The 19,242-nt window shown below is 44.2% G+C and overlaps 1 protein-coding gene across 1 annotated transcript in view; it reads left to right on the plus strand.

Annotated features, from left to right (window-relative positions):
- Nucleotides 1–17,753, plus strand: part of LOC114699474 (serine/threonine-protein kinase Sgk3-like) — a 65,601-nt gene extending 47,848 nt beyond the window's left edge. The window contains 2 exon segments of the mRNA XM_028878537.2: nt 16,535–16,890; nt 16,892–17,753. Of these exon segments, the coding sequence (XP_028734370.1) occupies nt 16,535–16,890; nt 16,892–17,587 (1,052 nt within the window). The 3' untranslated portion in view covers nt 17,588–17,753.
- The last annotated feature ends 1,489 nt before the right edge of the window (nt 17,754–19,242 follow it).

A 19,242-nucleotide genomic window follows, 5' to 3' on the forward strand; every position in this document is an offset into this window, starting at 1 on the left:
GAAGAGGCACTGGCTGCAAAGAGTTCCAGGGGAACTTTTGGGGTGTCAACACCATGCTCTCTCTTGATTATGGTGGTGGTTATATGACTAGTGCTTGTCAAAATTCACAGAACTGCACACCAAAAAAAGTGAACATTCTGTACATAAATTATAGCTTTAAAAAAACAAAGTTCTGCTGCCTAGAGGAAAATTGGTTAGACTAAAGAACAACTCTGCCCATGCTCTTTGTTGATAAGAGACAAGATGGCAGCCAGACAGGGTGGGACGTGCCTTTAATCCCAACAACTGGGAGGCAAAAGCTGGAAGATCTCTGTAAGTTCAAGAGCAGGCTGGTTTATATTGCAAGTTCTAAGCCGACCATGAATACAGAGTAAAACCCTGTCAGAGAGAAAGAGAGGGAGAGAGAGAGACAGAGACAGAGAGACAGAGACAGAGAGAGAATATGACATTGTGGGGAGCAGGCATAGCAATAAGTTAGTGAAGACGGAGGTGTAGGCAGATTTGGGAGCTATTTAGGAGGGAACTTTGATACAGGAAATACAACGCAGCACAGGCTGCCACCTCATGGGCTCATGCTCACATAAACCGCATTTACAGGCGGACTATTTTCACATTTGTATGTCTGAAATTTCAGCCAATTACAGTAGGCTATGACCTTGAATTTTTCACGAGGGAAAGAGGACAGGGGCATTAGCTGAGTAGACAGAGACACCCCTGGAAACCCAGTGGAATAGAAATTAATGAATAGGACCACAGGGTAGGCTGAAATCTAGGCACACTAAGGCACAAACAGGGTCCCAAGTAACAGTTGCAAAAAGACAACCGACCAACCTCATCTCCAAAAATAAGGGGAACAAGTGGTTCTGCTGAACTTGCTGGGGCTGTGCGGTACCTCCCTCTACCTGACCTTCTCATCCCTATATTTAGAATTCAGAAGAGAGCCATGAATCACGGCTAACTCTCTGGTCTAATTATTTCCTTGGGTGATGTCAGCTTGGTATCTTGAAGACAGCCAGAAAATCCTGTGCAGCAAGATCAGGAGTCATGAGACCTGCGTCATCCCCTCAGCTAGGATTCTATGTCTGGAAGTGATTGGTTTCATTATCTGAGCTTTAACTTCTTTATTTGGAAAATAAGAAAGTTGATTTGTTAAGGATCCATCCAACTTTAAAATTAAGTGTCCTTTGCTTAGGAGGTTTTCATTTATCCAATCTTGAAATGCATGTTTAAAAATAAGATTTACTGAAAGGAGTACAACAGAGAAATCAAGTAGTCTAGGAAATTGCAATGAAGGGAAGTAAAAGGAAGAGCGGTATGTGGGTCTGGGCTCTGCTAGATGGCGACCTTGTCTTTGGCCTTGGAGACTGATGTGTCTGCCTCCAAGATTCCCACCAACCAGAGCAAAGAGGCAAGTATGAATTGTTAGATGAGCAAGGAAGGAGACTGCATATTCTAATACAGTAGCCACTACCCACATGAGGCAACTAAGTTCTTGAAATGTGGCCAAATGTGACTGGTTATTAAAAATAGAAATGTTCACTTAATTTTATTGAATGCGAACTGGAATGACCATGTAAGGCTAGTGGAGCGCTGTACTGGACAGCTCAGTTTGACGTAATGCAGCGTTTGCTCAGTGTGTCAATCATCACTTTACTGTCTTAGATGCAAATTTATCCTTTCCTGCCGGCTGTGGACTAGCACCGCTGAGCCTTGTAATTACTTCCGTTTGCCAACTGATATAATCTAAAGATTGTCTGTCGGAGCCTAGAGAGGCTCTGAAGGGGGAAGATCCATCTTCCTGCTTTGAGTAAGCCTCTCCTCTAGGATGCTACAGTTTATGCAGCTCCAGGCTCAGGTGAACAGGAGACTGTGGGTACCAGACGCAACAACATTCCGATATGCTCCAGTGTGTGATATCTGCAGCAAACAAGCCCAGTTACATAGGCAGCTCCTCCCATGTCCAGAGCGTGAAGGGCAGGCACCAGGTCCTCAGAACCCTGTGGCCAGCAGTTCCCACAGGCAAGCAGATTCCCCCAAACTTCTGGTGCCTTCACAGGGGAATACCATAGAAGAGGTACCTCCTTGTGAACAGCCTCCCATGGTATTATATCAGACAGATTTAAACACGTTTCAAGGCATGGCATCTCCATGTAAATGATTCCTTTGGAATCCCACAGGACAGATTTCCAAAAGTACTGATGGTACCATCCCTTAAATACATAACTCTTTTGCCTGCCAGCAAACTACCATGCTCCCTCCAACAGGGTCTTGGTTACAGCCACGGGCCTGGGTGTTCTATCTTGGGCATGCTATTTTAGTTCTAAGGGTAGTGAAAACTGTATACAATTTCTACTTCTGCATTTTTAGTTTTACAATTCTTTGCTCCTTATTAGAGCAAACCTTTTTATTTCAATTCTCTTTTAGAATTAATAATTTTCATGTTAAACTTCCTTTGTGCAAATTGCTATATTTTTAAAAATACTTATTTGTGTGCATACATGCCACGGTGTATACATAGAGGTCAGAGGACAACCTGCAGGAACCAATTCTCTCACTCTACCATGTGAGTTCCAGGGATCAAACTCAGGACATCAGACTTGGCAGCAGCAGACACCTTCATCTGCTGAGCCGACTCATCCATCGGTCCCTCTGTATGTGTTTGGTCTTTGAGTGGACTCTGGCTGATCTAAGAGTCAGCTCAGAGGATGAACCTGTAAAGGCCAGTTTTGAGCACCGGCTTGGTCATACTATTGAGCTTGAGCACGGTGATAGCAAGTTCCTTCCCAGTAGGAAATGAAACAAGTGTAATCCATGAAATGCAGTGCCAATCAACTGATCACCTGTGCTGGAGGAAGATCAAGAGACCCAGGGAGCCCAGGAAGGTGCTTTGCCCAGCTCCAGTGGTCGTGATGACCACAGCAAAAGCTATGGTGTAGCATGTGTTCTTTTGAGTGTACTTGAGTACTTACAAAGAGAAACTGTCACGCTTAGCTCAAACCACGAGGTGAGAACCATAAATGTTAAAAAGAATGAGTTGATTTATTATAGATACATGACTGATCCTGCTGAGAATAGAATGAAAATTAAATTCTGTGGCTTGCTGGCTTTAGTGTCAGTCAAATTATCCTTAGAAAGAAGCTTGAGTTAAAATTATTAGGAAAGAATGAGGTGACTGGATACAGGGACATCTGACTGGACCTAGATGAAACTGATAATCCCTAAATCATTACAGGTCTCTTTTCCCAGGAGAGAGAGGCAGCTGCTTTCTGGAGCATTAGTCCGCCAGCATCTCTTTGCTCGACAACCTGAGGTAGCCTCATCTGAGGCAAATGCTTTGGAAAGAACATAGTCCATCCACCACTACCTTTATCACTACTGGACCCCAAACTAAGGACAAATGTCAGCATGCTCTAAAAGACAGGTGCATGTAACGAACTTGAAGGAAATAGCAGGAGTCCTAAAATAACTGCGGAAATTTTCCATTATAAAGCAGCATAAACCTGGGACACGACAAGGGTATATTTGAGGGGTCTCGAACTAACAAGAGTGAGCATTAAACACTATTGGGAGGAAATTCACTGTCACAAGAGAACTTAACAGATAATCCAGACTTCATATTAAGTCCTCTTGTGGGGTTGGGGGTTTGTTTTGCTGCTCACTGGGTGGTTGACTAAAACTCGAGCTTCATGGTGACTTACGTCTAGTGAGGCTGAGATCTGGGGAGTTCCTGGGAATCCCATAGAGGAAGAAGATCGAATGCCTGGGGGTAAGGTTAGAAGGTTCAGTTCCATCAGCTGAACTTGCAGCAGTCCATGGTGTCGAACTATAGTGGGAGGAGATCTATTTATGCTCCCGGGCAGATGGTGACTCTTGAAGGGACCATGAGGTAAAGGCATGAACACATAAGTGAGGGCCTGGAAGTGTGTGACTGCAGTTCCCTTCTCTGTGACAAGACAGGCCAACTGAATGAAGGTCAAAGGTAACTTCAGTCTCGGTGTGTCCTGGGCTGATTCCAGTTCTTTCAGAATGTTGCCAGATATGACGGTGAATTCCTCTGCGAGCTCAAGACCAGCAAGGCCTATATACTGAGACCTTGTCTTAAAAACAAACAACAACAACACAAAAACCAAAATAAAAGGAGACAGATTCTGGTCCCCTAAGGCCTTGGCCAGAGGATGGCCCACCTTCACATACACTGTTCTTAGTTAAGCAGTCACTACATCTGCCCAGCTCCATAGGAGGAGCACATGCCCTCTTGAATTGGAAGTAGATAAAAAATAGCACATTCATTTTCATTTGCTACAGGTGTTTTGTGTTCACACTCCGGGTCACTGGTTCTCAGTGTCCTACTCAGACATGTCACCCTGCTTCTCCAAACCTAGGAAGAGACAACCAAAGAGAACAGAGGGCCCTCCACCTAGCCAGCCAGATCCTACTTGTAATTAAGAGTTAACACAGAGAGAGCTGAGGGTCCATCTCCAAAGATCCCTGAATCAGGTACCTGTTCTCACCCAGACGTCTCTGCTTCTCTCTCCCTGGAGCTGGTCGGGGGTAGAAACCAGCTTCCTTTTAGGATGTTCCTATAGAGTAGATACAAAACTGACTGTTGTTCCGGAGAAAACTGTAAGTCAGAATGGAGAGAGACACAGGTTGCGGAGCCATGTGTGGTCTTCCAAAACCTTCAGTGTCTCACAGGGAAACAGGACCATGAAGCCAGGCAAGGTATGGGATATCTTGTTGTCTCAGCACTCCGGGAGTTCATTCAAGCCCAGCCTGGGCAACATAGCTAGACCCTGCCTGAGGAGGCAGGGATGGGTACCGTTAAAGTCATCCAGAAGATTGAGGTTACAAGTAGGTTGAACAGAAGCAAATCAACAAGCAACAATCCAGATGGAGTTTTAGAAAATGGCGGTTTTGTTGCAGATACTGAGTACCCTTCCATCCCAGCAGGCTGTGGTAAGTGTGCAGTGGTCAGGAGACTTTAAATAACCAGGGTAAAACATGCCTGAGATAGGAAACTGCATGCATGTTTAACACGATTTCAGTCATGTAGAGAGCATGGACTAGAAAGAGAGCCACTCAGGGGTTAACGATGGCTGCCATTGGAGGGTGGGGTCACAGGCAATGTTTTCCCCTGCTGTTTCTGTAGACTTTTTTTTTTGGTACATCTTTACATTTCAGCAGTTTATGTGTAATTTTTATAATACAACAAATGTAAAGGATAAACATATGACAGCGCCTTGGGTGTATGCACCCACACACGACCTCGCAAGTACATTTTCCTACAAGGCAATGCTGTGGAGTCCTGGCAGATGGTTTGACCTTGAAATGGAGTGGCACCAGGCTACAGAACACGGCCTCTCTGCCCCCTCGCCCACTTCAATGTCCATAACAGTCCCCAGTGTCAACCAAGAATGCCCCATAGCATGCAGAACTGTGGGGTTGCTTATTCAGAGATGCATGTGGGTGAGACGTCAGGATAATTGTGATTTACTTTAAACTTCTCCAGGAAAACAGTTGGGTGCCTAGATATGGATACCAGCTCTTTGTTCTCTTATTCCTTCTACTTTCCTGCTTGAGCATTTTTTGAACATACTTTTAAAATATACATGGTGTTGAAGAGATGGCTCAGTGGTTAAGAACCCTGGCTGCTCTTGCAGAGGATCTGGGCTCAGTTCCAGCACTCACAATTATTCAGTTCCAAGAGATGCAATGTCCTTTCTGACCTCCATTGTACTGAACATATGCAGGGAAAATACCCATATACAATAAATAAAATAAACAAATCTTTTTTTAATTCTCTCTCCGCTCCGTGTGTGTGTGTGTGTGTGTGTGTGTGTGTGTGTGTGTGTGTGTGTGTGTGTGTCCTCAGAGGCCAGAAGAGGGCATCAGATCCTTTGGAGCAGGAGTTACAGGCTGTTCTGAGCCTGTTAGACATGGGCACTATGTTCACTGTTAGACAGAAAGCTCACTTAATTGATGAGCTATCTTTCCAGTCCCTTAAGTATGTGGTGTGTGTGTGTGTGTGTGTGTGTGTGTGTGTGTGTGTGTGTGTGTACGTATACAAGTGTAGTGCACATTTCCTTGTTCAAGATGGCCAGCAGAGGATGTTGAATCCCTCAGAGCTGGAGTTACAAGTGTTTGTGGAAAACCCTCCTATTGTATGGGCAATGAGATCCAAACTCCAGTCTTCATGATAGTGCAACAAGCACTCTTAACCACTGAACTATTTCCCCAGCCCCTGCTTGAATAATTTCACAATTTAACAAAGCACTGAGAAATGCTAGACTTGTTGCCAAATGTCCTCTGTTGGTGTGGTTCCATTGGCTGAAGCCTAACTCTTCAGAATTGTGTCTGATTATCAGTTTAAAACACCTACAGATAACAGGGGGATGGCACATGCCTGTAACCCTGCCACTTGGAACTGAGACAGGAAATTTGAGGCCAGCCTGGACTACATATGGAAAATCTATCTAAAAATAATAATAATTTAGAAATTAAAAATCCTATAGAACAATAATTTTCAGCCTTTCTAATGACGTGACCCTTTAATACAGTTCCTCATGTTATGGTGATCCCCAAACCATAAAATTATTTCATTGCTACTTCAAAACTGTAATGTTGCTACTGTTATGAATCATAATGTAAATATCTATGCTTGCCGATGGTCTTAGGCAACCCCTGTGAAAAGGTTGTTCGACCCCCTCACCAAGGATCGAGACCCACAGGTTGAGAAACCCTGCTACAGCAGTTCTTTGATTTTTCTCCAAATGTGTCTTCCCTGCCTCTTTGTCCCTAAAAGGCAACATAAGGCAAATGCCCTCATGGCAGTGTAGGGATGTGGCCCTTGTGCTGACTTTTGGCTAATTTCTTGAGATACCTCTTGCCCTGTCCAATCAGCGGTATTCCAATTACATCAGCTGCTGAAACTCACAGTCACAGAAACTGCAGACTGGCTCTCACTGGCTCTGGCTCAGAACCTCCGTTCTCCTGGGAGCCTGAGCCCTGCTGAGACCCTGCTGGCTCTTCACTTAGGATCCCTGTTCTCCTTCATTCTCATCATACCCCATCCTCACAGGAGAAACAGGAGCTGCGGGATGCTCCCATGGCATGATTGCCTTAAGCCCAAATTCATGACCAGCAGGGACTGGATGAAAGTGAAGGGGGAGACCAACCATCTACCCACTGTTTACAGGCAGTGACATCCTTGCTCCTTTCAGTAGCCAACTCTGCTAGTGATTTTGTCAAATTGCACAAGCTAGAGTCATCCAGAAAGAGAGAACTTCAATTGAGAAGATGCCCCCATCAAATTGGCCTGTAGGTAGGTCTGTGGGGAACATTTTCTTGATTAGTGATTGATGTGAAAGGGTCCACCCTTCTGTGGGTGGGGCCACCTCTGGGCAGGTGGTCCTGAATGGTGTAGGAGAGCAGGCCAAGCAAACCATGGGAGCAAGCCAGTAAGCAGAACTCTTCTATGGTCTCTGCCTCAGTTCCTGCCTTGAGTTCCTGTGATGTCTAACACAGCTCCAGAGATGGACCTGACTAGGGTGGCAAGGGAGTGAAGAAAAGACAGACAGACAGACAGACAGACAGACAGACAAATGAAGACAGACAGACAGACAAATGGACACACAAACAGAAAGCTGGCATTGGGTGGCCTGGCCTCTCTTCTGAAGAAACAGCAACATTCTGGAAGTTCAGCATGTTTATTATATAGAACTGAAGAGAGAGGCAGCGTTATTGCATACAGCTGGACTTGGAGGCGGGCTTATTACAAACAGATAAATAAGGTGGCGGGGCTTATCATATACAGACGGACCAAGGAGGCAGATTTAGCTAATCTTGGTAGGAATGGATCTCTGTAGGGCCCAGTCTTTGGTCAATAAACATCCAGGGCTACATAATTAGACCCTATAAGAGAGGGGAGGGGAAAGGGGGAGGGGAATGGAGAGGGGAAGGAGGGAGGGTGAGAGACCGAACCAACTAACTGGCTTACCTATCAAGAGATAATCACTTGCTCATAAAGGCTCACCTCAAGGAGTTTGCCTCTCTGGGTCCATAAATCCAAAGCATCCAATCCATAGACTTTACCCAATCATCCTCTTCTTTGGGTTACTCGCCTTTAAATGACCTGGGGTAGCCTAGTAAATATCCTTCCTTAATTTCTTCACTGTAAGAATTCAAGAAGTTGTTCTCTGACTGCAGACAAATACATCCAGCTTTATTTGGATAAATATTTATCTTTCTGGTGGTCTTCCAGATAACTAGTGATGAGTAGTCATAATTTACTATGCACAGAACACTTGTCCAACTGTTTTACACCCTGATACTCCTGTTTAGTGACAGTTTTAATGTTATTGTTCCCATTTTACACATGAAGTTGAGGAGTAGAATTGGAACAGCTTGTTAACAGTTACACAGGGAAGAAGTGAGAGAATGCACTCAAACCATGGGCTCCAGAGACCAAGCTTAACCCTCTCACATCGCCCCTCATGTAGTAATTATCCTTGTAACAAACGACACAGAACCTCGGTGAAGCACCATGTCTTTTGTCTGCACATCCTCATTTCCGTAGGGCTTGCTGAGAATAGCTTGTCTCTGTGTCCCACAGCACCACTGGGTGGCTGGAACCCTAGTCCGGATCATCGGGGTGGACACTGTTCTTTCACTTGTCTGGCTATTGTTGCAGACCAGCAGCAGCTGGGGTCTCAGCTGGGCTAGCAGCCAGAACATTCGCATGCGCTCTTCATATGGTCTGGGTTCCTTACAAGGTGGTTGTCGTGGCAGGCTTCCCAGGGTGAGCACGCCAAGAGAAAAAATTCCAGGAAGCCAAATTACTCTTTCGTTTCATTGTGTTTCTGTTCTTTGAGGCAGACTCTCATTATGTAGTCCAAGCTGGACTGAAACTCACTACATAGCCCAGGCTGGCCATGAACTCATGATGTTCTTGCCTCAGGATTCTAAGTGCTGGGAAACCAGGCGTAAGCTACCATGGCCAGCTCCCATATTATCTTTTGATTTTTTTTTTTTTTTTTTTTTTTTTTTGTGCAGGGGGGGGGGGGGGGGGGGGGGGGGGGGGGGGGGGGGGGGGGGGGGGGGGGGGGGGGGGGGGGGGGGGGGGGGGGGGGGGGGGGGGGGGGGGGGGGGGGGGGGGGGGGGGGGGGGGGGGGGGGGGGGGGGGGGGGGGGGGGGGGGGGGGGGGGGGGGGGGGGGGGGGGGGGGGGGGGGGGGGGGGGGGGGGGGGGGGGGGGGGGCAATCTTGCATATATCCAGCTGTATAGCATATGTCAAGCTCCTTTTTTTTTTTTCATTTATTTTTTTGTTTTTTTTTTATTTTAATCTTTTCAGATTCAGAAATATATCTAACAAGTTATTTTTACACATTTCTGCCAACTGCATTTGCAGCATCGTTCTCTTAACCACTGAGCCATTTCTCCAGCTCTTTTTATGGGTCTCTTTGAAGAGTAAAGAAATACTTCCTAAAACACCTTTGCCTACCAGCAGAGCCTCCTCACGTTTATTGGCCCAAACTGTGTCACATGTCCTGCTTCCACCAATGCCTGGCAAGCGAGGTAGGTCTGCATGGTCAGAGTTCACCTTTCTGCTGGTTACATGGAGGAACACTTGCAAGAGCCAACCAAATGCTGTGATTTCTGAACAAGGACTAGACTGCCCCGTAGAGGTTCCCACGTGAACAGAGCACAGCTAAGACCATCTGAAACCTTTTCCTAAAGGATCTCGGATTGTGCTTAACTCATGGCGAGATTCAGCTAACGAGGGAAACACACCTGCAACTAATCGTCCCCCTCCTCTACAAAGGTGATCGCTAGTAAACGTTCGATCTAGTTTTCATTTCTTTTCGTATATAGTTCAACTTGTACATTGTCTGGTTTATGTTGCTATGGTGAACACCATGACCAAAGGCAACTTAGGGAGGAAAGGGTTTATTTCATCTTACACTTCCAGGTAGCAGTCCATCTCTGAGGGAAGAAACTTATGAAAGGAACTCAAAACAGGAACCTGGAGGCAGAAACCACAGGAGAGTGTTGCTTATTGGCCTGCTTTTCCTGGTTTACTCAGCTACCCTTTTTATATAGCCTGGACCCACCTTCCCAGGGGTGGCACTGCCCACAGCTGGCTCCCCCCCCCCACATCAATCAGTAATCAATAAAATGTCCCATAGACACGCCCACAGACCAGTCTGATGGAGGCAATTCAATTGAGGCTCTCTCTTCCCAGGTAATTCTAGTTTGTGTTAAGTTGAAACCACTCAGCACATATCTAATCCTACAGAAATTGGAACATGCTGAGTATGTCAAACATGAGAATTTGCCTGTATAGCAAATACTTGTCAGTCATTTTTTTTCTAATAACTGTGATAGTCTTCAGGTGTTTAGTGTCCCAATGCTTTGAGAAACATGCCCTTTCATTGGCTCCTGGGAGTGAGATGTGATTATTGAAAAGCATGGTTCTCACTCTGCTGTCTATCAAGAGAACCTAGAGAATTTTAAATGCCCACAAAGCCCTGGTCCCCCTTGGAGGTGTGTGCTACGCTGTTTGTTGGATTCAGGAACAGAGAAATGGCAGATATTACTAGTGGTCTGCTGGGTTGAAATCTGCTCGCCACAACTCTTTGTGATACTACTGTTCCCTTCACCCTGACCTGCCTGATAATGGGTCACATGACCCTGTGCTGGCTGCAAACGACAAAGAAGAATCTGTTGGGCGTCCTCAGTTTTCTCCAGTCTCAAAAGGGGATGCAGTTAGGGTTCTGTGGTAGTTTGAATGTAATTGGTCCCCAAAATCTCATAGGGAGTGGCACTATTAGGAGGTGTGGCTTTGTTGGAGTGGGTGTGGCCTTGTTGGAGGAAGTGTGTCACACACTTTGAGGTTTCCTGTGCTCAGGATTCCGCCCAGTGTGTCAGTCAATTTCCTGTTGCCTGCACGGTGTAGCACTCTCAGCTCCAGCACCATGTCTGCCTGCCATGATGATAGTGAACTGAACCTCTGAAACTATAAGCCAGCCACCCCAATTAAATGTTTTTCTTTATACGAGTTGCTGTGGTCATGGTGTCTCTTCACAGCAGTAGAAAACCCTAAGACAGGTCCTTTTGGCCTCTTTATATTCCCAGTGACATAGGATTGCTGCAACAGTGGCAGCCATTCTGGGTCCAGGATGGCATGAGACCAGGAGGTGGACCCTGCGACCTAGGGACAGTAAAGAAGAAACATAGGAAGAACTTGGCTACTTGGTAATATACCATGAGGCTGAACCAGCCACCTCCAGAAAACCTATTTCTGTTCTTAAGTGAAATAACATTTCATTTTCATGTTCACCAGTGGTGCAGTGCACAGCCAAAGCTCCCTCGCTAAAATAGTATAAAATTCATTTATGACATGCTTTTTAACTTAGTTTAAGTGCCTCCCATTTAATACCATTCAGGTGTTTCTTTAAAAAGCATGTTCTTGGTGAAAACACCAGAAGGGGACCCATTATATTAAATAAGAAAAATTATAATGCATTACACATCAGTCAAAACTCCAGCCAGTTTCTTGAAACTTTACTGATATTTATTAATATGCCTATAAATCTTTAAAAAAAAAAAGGACCATTCTATAAATCACAGAGGGATTTCAAGGCAGTGAAACTACACCATGTTCCTACTGCAGATCTAGGCAAACCTTACAGTATGCAGCACCATCAGTGAAGACGGACATGAACTGTGGACATTGGTTGATTAGGCTGTCTCAGTGCAGGTTCAGCCTGCATGGATTATAACAAATGTATCGCTCTACAGGGAGCTGGTGATGGTTGGGGTGGGGGACGCACATAGTGGAGACACAGGGTACACGAACCTAAAAGTTTTCTAAAAAAAAAATAAAATCTATTAAGTAAAAGCAACTTATCATGTTAAGCTATCAAATGGAAACATCTGGCTGGGGAGATGGTTCAATGGGAAAGAGTGCCTGCCGAATGAAGGAGCATGAAGACCTGCGTTTGGATTCCCCGGGACCCATATAAAACACTGGGTGCGGGTACACATGCCTAACATTGGGCCCGGGTGGGAGTGGAAACAGGAAGAGTGCTGGAGCTTGGAGCCAGTCAGCCTAGCTGAAAAATGGTAAGCTTCAGATTCAGTGAGAGGAATAAGAGAAAAAGTGATAGAGAAAGACACAGGTGTCCTCTGACCTCCTTATGCATGCACATGAGCACATGTACCCACCTACATGTGTAAACATGCATGTAACTCACATACTCAAACCCATATATACAATGCCTGCCAATATCATTTCTGAATTTCCAATAATTGAGCTGATTGTTAAATACTTGCTTTATGACTATGCATGATGACACATGCCTGTAATTCTCTAGGCTTTGACCAGAATCCTCCCTACCTATCCCTCAACCCACAGCCCTGCCCCCACCAGGCCATATCTAACCTTTCTATAAAGGTAAATCTACCCCACACTTCAGGACTGGACCAGGAAGCACATCCTTACTCCAGCCCAATCCCCTCTGTCACCTGACTTCATTCCAAGCCATTTTTAAGCTTTAGATACAGCTCATCAGCACACCACCCCTCCTGCTCCAACCTGCTCTGTCCATATCAGACAGGAAAATACAAAAGAAGTCGACATGCCTGGATCTCATTGTAAAAAATTCAAACACTATGAAAGATCAAGCTAAAATTTTTTTCTCCAAAAACTACCAGTCCTGTAGAAATGTTTGCCAATGAGAATGACCTAGGTGAACCCCAGGACACAGATTTTAAAAGAACAATCATAAACTTCATCAAGGGGTTTAAGGAAGACACAAAGAAACAGCTCAATGGAATTAAGAAGAAAGAGTTTAAGGAGACTAAAGACCTGAGTGATGCCTAAGAAAACACAGACATGAGGCTGATGGAGGTGAGGAAGATAATCCAGGACTTGAGAATGGATTCCATCAGGAGATACTCAGACTGAAATGATGGAACTGAAAAACCCAGACACTCAACTGGAAGACACAAAGGAAAGTTTACAAGAGAGTGAATCAAGAAGACGACAGAATATCAAGACTCAAAGTAAAGAGTCTAGAGCAAAGAGAGGAATGTGAAAAATAATTTAAACATAGGAGAACACACAGAAAATGTGGGATACCATGAGAAAGCCAAACCTTCACATTATAGGTGTAGATAAGTGAGAAGATCCCAAGTCAATGACACAGACCAAATCTTCAACATGATCATAGACTAAAACGTCCCCAAACTGAGAAAACACGCACCCATGCAGATACAAGAAGCATGCAGAACACCACATAGACAAGACTACAACATACAGAAAGTGATGGTTGCCCTGCGGTGGTAGCACACGGCTTTAATCCCAGCACTCAGGAGGCAGAGACAGCCAGGTAGACCAGGCTGACCTGGGTGACAGCCAGGGCTACACAGAGAAACCCTATCTTGAAAAACAAACAAAACAAAAATTTAACGAATTGCCTACATTAAAAAAAAAATCAGAAGCCAGGTATGGTGGCACACACTTTTGATTGCTGCACTCAGGAGGCAGAGGCAGGCAGATCCCTGAGTTCAAGGCCAGCCTTGTCTACAAAGCTAATTCCAAGAAATCCAGAGCTGCATGGAGAAACCCTGTCTCAAAAAAAAAAAAAAAATCAGACTGAACAAGACAAGGAGACCCACACGCAGGCCCCGGGTGGACTGCCCCAGGCTCCAATGAGAAAACATGAGCCTGCCCAGCGCTTTGCAGTGCTGAGCCGTTGAGTGCTGCTATGTTGAGCAAAGGTATGGCATGGTAGGGGAGGGAGAGACAGAATGGTTCATGTTCTGTGGACAGAGGCATATCTGAAGAGGTGAAAGCAGTGAGGAGCAGGCCGAGGTGGGTGGCTTGATTCCTACAAAGGGCCATGGTGATGTCTGGGCCTGGGTTACTGCCAAAACCGGTGTCTGGGTTCATGGCCCTGATATAGCTGAGGTCTGTGGTGATGTCCATGGCTCCTGACACCACTGAAGACTCAGAAGATAGGGCTGTACAGAGTTGGCCCCAACCCTCGCTGGCGGCAACACTGGGGAGAACTGGTCCTGCCCATCGCTGGCTGAAGCACTCAGGAGAGAGGGTCCTACACCTCACCTGGGCAGGACAATAGAGCTGACCCTGTTCACAGGGGCATGGGTGAGCTGGCCCTGAGGGCATGAGAATGGGAGAGCTAGAGAAGGGAATTAAAGGGATACAAATAGGGACAGAAGTCAAACTATCTATATTTGTAATGACACGTTGATACTGTACATGAGAGAGCTTCCTCCAAAAAAGTAAAAAACAAATCAAACAAACAAAACCCTTCAAATGTGTATAGTAACGTGGCCTGTCAATGCCTGCAGAGCCACAGCACAGTCTGTTGGCTGTCGGGAAGTTGATTCTTTTAATCTCTCTTTCATTTAACTCATTCAGGTATTGCTTATTAGCATGTGCTACGTTATTATCATTTGGTTTTAGAATGAAGGGGGGGGAATGGTAATAACTGTACTAGGAATCGTGTGTCTCAACAAACTGCTCAGTAAGTGAAAGCTGGTGTGCCTGACGTCTGAAGCAGGGCTCCACTTCCCTTTGTTCCTCCACGACAGAGTGTGAGCATGCTCGTCTTCAGGCCGTACACCCTTACAGTTGTGTAATGCCTGCCGTACATCTAGACAAGACACTAATGCTCCAGACAGGAAGAGCAGGGAATGGGCATCACAGCCGAAGGAGGCAAACACAAAGGGTCCCCCATCTTAAAGGGGTGCTAGGAGTTCGACCCAGTTTAGCTGTACCCCTCTGACCATAATCCTTTCAAATGGAAGGCCATGGGTCACTCAAGCTATTTTTCTATACTTCTACACATAATTGTGATTTTTATTTTTCTTTAAAAAATAACTGTTAAATTTTCTATGAGTTTAAGATATATAAGTATGTTTTTTTCTGTGCAAGCATTTGCCGAAGAAAATCATTGTTATTCTCTCTCTCTCTCTCTCTCTCTCTCTCTCTCTCTCTCTCTCTCTCTCTCTCTCTCTCTCATACACACATACACACACACACACATGGGAGGGGGAGTTTAGGTATTATAAATTAAAAAAATTAAAAGTGACCCTACAGATATGCTTGAACACTATAAATGTCTTTCATTTCCAAGTTCTACCTTATCTTTACCAACAGCTGCACAGCAAACACACTGTTGGGTGGATAGACCATAACTGATGTGTCCTGTCCCCTATTTTTTGACATTTAGAATGTTTCCAATTTTTCATAATTATCAATAAAGCTGTATTGAATACCCTTACACAAACACTTTTACCCATTAGTTCAATTGTTTCTTTCAGATAAATTAAGTCCTTGAAATAAAACCGGTGGAATGTAGGATCTACAAATTTAAATGTTCGAGACATATTGCCAAATTGCTTTCCAGAAAGATTGTACCAATTTCACTAACTTTTCCATTGCCGGGACATGAGCATGCATCACAGTGACACCTTGGCCCACTTACGAGGATGGATGGCTCTGTTCATGCAGTCTTTAGAGGCCAAGAGCTTCATAATTCAGGCACCAATTACATTTGGAAATAAGATTAGTAGAAGGAATCTTCTTACTCATCTCTCTGGCAGTTTCAAGGTTCCATTGCTGAGCATATGAGACAATAAAGCAAAGCCAGTGAGATGAAGTCAGTGCGGACCCAGAACATTTACCATGATAGACGCTTCCATTTAGGGCCAACTTTCAGGGTAATTTGCTTGCTCTGGCTGGAAGAGGCATTGCTGGGCTCCATCCACAGTCTCTCCATTAATGATCTTTATCTCTGTAGAACATACCTTGATATTATCAATTCTGTCTTCTCAAAAGTAGTCATGATCCTCTCTCTGGCCCAAACCTATGCTTTGAGAGTAGTGTCCAATGTCTAATTAGAAAAATGTCAGGAACAGCCCTGGAGAGTTGGCTCAGGGCTTACCGCTCTTGCCGAGGACCCAAATTCAGTTCCCAGCAGTCACATCAGATGGCTGCAATCACCTGTAACTCCAGCGCCAGGGCATCAGACATCCTCTTCTGGCTTCTGTGAGCACCTGTACTTGTGTGCACATACACACATATACATACTTAAAACAGAAACATACCAGGGCCTAGAGAAATGGCTCGGTAGTTAAGAGCACTGGCTGCTCTTACAGATGACCTCAGTTCAGTTCCAGTATCTACATGGTGGCTCACAACTATCTATAACTCAAGCTTCAGGTGATCTGACATCTAATCTGGCCTATGAGGGCACACATGTGGTGCACATACATACATACAGGCAAAAATACACCTAGAAAATAAAAACAGATATATATATATATATATATATATATATATATATATATATATATATATATTTAAAAGTTTAGGAGAAAGGTATGTAAAGCATGAGGACCAGAAACTAGAAGCTTTTAGCTGGTTAAGCTTCAGGCTTTCAAGCAGCAGTTCAGCTGAGAGTCATTGGGATGAGGACTCAGAACCTTCCAGTGTGAGGAAACAGGATCAGCTGAGGAACTGTCGAGTCCAGATGTCAGAGCATTCCTTCAAATGGACAGCCCCTGGCACCAGTCCGATCCATCAGAAGATGAGGATGAAAGAAGTGCTCCGAAGCCACATTCTACCTCACAGAACATCAACCTAGGACCAACTGGAAATCCTCATGCTAAACCAACTGACTTTGATTTTGTTAAAGTTATTGGAAAGGGCAGCTTTGGCAAGGTTCTTCTTGCAAAGCGGAAACTGGATGGAAAATTCTATGCTGTCAAAGTGCTACAGAAAAAAATAGTTCTCAACAGAAAAGAGCTGTTTTTTCACTTACAAAGAGAATGGTCTTTTCCTGAACACAGAGCGAGGTTCTTATGCTGCTGAAATCGCCTGCGCCTTGGGTTACCTGCACTCCATCAAAATAGTGTACAGAGACTTGAAGCCAGAAAATATTCTTTTGGATTCAATGGGACATGTTGTCTTAACAGATTTTGGGCTTTGCAAAGAAGGAATTGCTATTTCCGATACCACCACAACCTTTTGTGGGACACCAGAGTACCTTGCACCTGAAGTGATTAGAAAACAGCCCTATGACAACACCGTGGATTGGTGGCGCCTGGGAGCTGTTCTCTATGAAATGCTGTACAGACTGCCTCCTTTTTACTGCCGGGATGTTGTTGAAATGTATGATAATATTCTTCATAAACCCCTGAACTTGAGGCCAGGCGTGAGCCTCACAGCGTGGTCCATTCTGGAAGAACTCCTAGAAAAAAACAGGCAGAATCGACTTGGTGCCAAAGAAGACTTTCTTGAAATCCAGAATCATCCCTTTTTTGAATCACTCAGCTGGACTGACCTTGTACAAAAAAAGATCCCACCACCATTTAATCCTAATGTGGCCGGACCAGGTGATATCAGGAACTTCGACACAGTCTTCACGGAAGAAGCAGTTTCTTATTCTGTGTGCGTGTCTTCTGACTATTCGATAGTGAATGCCAGTGTTCTGGAGGCAGACGATGCATTTGTTGGTTTTTCTTACACCCCTCCTTCAGAAGACTTATTTTTGTGAACAGTTTGACCTTCAGAAACCATTGGACAAATAAATTCAAGCCTGTGGAGGAGACAGAAACGCCAATTTGTGTGAATATATTCAACTATGTATAACAGTGCCTCATTTTTACATGTAATGTTAAAAACTATGAAATATGTATTTTCTGCTGTAAGCCAGAAATAGGGCATTTTAAAGAGCTGAATTTTGAACTGAAATTTGTATTCTTGTTTATTAAGCTTATTTTTAAACAAAAATTTAAAGCTATTATTCTTAGCATTAACCTATTTTTAAAGATAACTTTTTGCTATTGACTGTTTTTTCCCTGTTAAGTTTACACTAACACATCCAAGATAGACTGTTTTTAATAGTCTGTTACAGTTAAGTAAGATGTAGTAAGATCTTTATAATCTTTATAATTCTATGACTTTTATCATAGCAGAACTATGCAAATGGTACCTGACAGTTTAAGATGAAACCCTATCTTCCCATGATAAGTCATTCTCTGAAGTTTGCTTTTTGTTAGGATTCAAATGCAAAAGCGGGAGAAACTCCCTGGCTGCTAGTGAACAGTAAAAGGCTGCTCACCTGCAGCCCCTGTAAGAAAAAACAAAAAGAAACCCTTTGCTTTCGGAATACTCAGTTCTCGTCCATGCATCATTTTTCTTCTAGAGGAAAAGACAATATTTAATGGCTTTCTAGAAAGTTCTAGAATTCCCAAGGAACTGAGAAGTAATAAAATGCTACCAGTGGTGCCAAAAATAAATGTCTCTTGTCATATATTTATATTATAAAAAAAAAGTTTAGGCATTGTGGTGCAAACCTTTCATCCCAGCACTTGAGAGGCAGAGGCAGGTGAATTCTCTGTGAGTTCTAGGTTAGTCAGGGCTACATATTGAGACCCTGTCTCAAAAAACAAACAAATAAATAAAAATCTTCAGCAATAAAAAATTCTGTAGTTGTTTCCTACATAATAATGACCAGTAATCAATAATACTATAAAGCTGGCCCTTACTGGGGAATTTGTATGTAGTGTTTAATTCCCAGTTGGGATGATGGAAAACTTCTGCAGGTGGATGATGGCAATCACCGGACAGCAGGGACATCTCTGAATTGGGCAGCACAAATAGTTAAATGGCAAAAATGTGCTTCACATTTATCTTAAATACTTTTAGAAATGAAAAAAAATTAAAACTCACTAACTTCTGGCTTCCAGTCCTGAATGTAAGAAACTACAGTTAATCGCTCAATCCTAATCACCAGTGATAAACTGAGCAAACTCAGGTGTCAACCCCAGATAAACTGAATAAACTCAGGTGTCAACCCCAGATAAACTGAGAAACTCAGGTGTGACCCCGGATAAGCTGAGCAAACTCAGGTGTCAACCCCAATTGTCAACCGCTCTTCCTAGCAGAGAAGTGAGATCATAACAGAATGCTGTCCCAAAGTTTGAGAAACACAATGTAGATACAGTGAACCATGATTCCTAAAACAAAATCTCTGAGTATAAAACAGTAGGATCGAGTGGAGGTGCTGTGTGTGTGTGTGTGTGTGTGTGTGTGTGTGTGTGTGTGTGTCCATCCGTCCGTGCACACCTTTAATCCCAGCACTGCGAGGCAGAGGTAGGCAGATCTCTGTCAGTTCAAGGCCAGCCTGGTCTAGAGTGTGAGTTCCAG

This window comes from Peromyscus leucopus, chromosome 4 (assembly GCF_004664715.2).
Source record: "Peromyscus leucopus breed LL Stock chromosome 4, UCI_PerLeu_2.1, whole genome shotgun sequence".
Lineage (NCBI taxonomy): Eukaryota > Metazoa > Chordata > Mammalia > Rodentia > Cricetidae > Peromyscus > Peromyscus leucopus.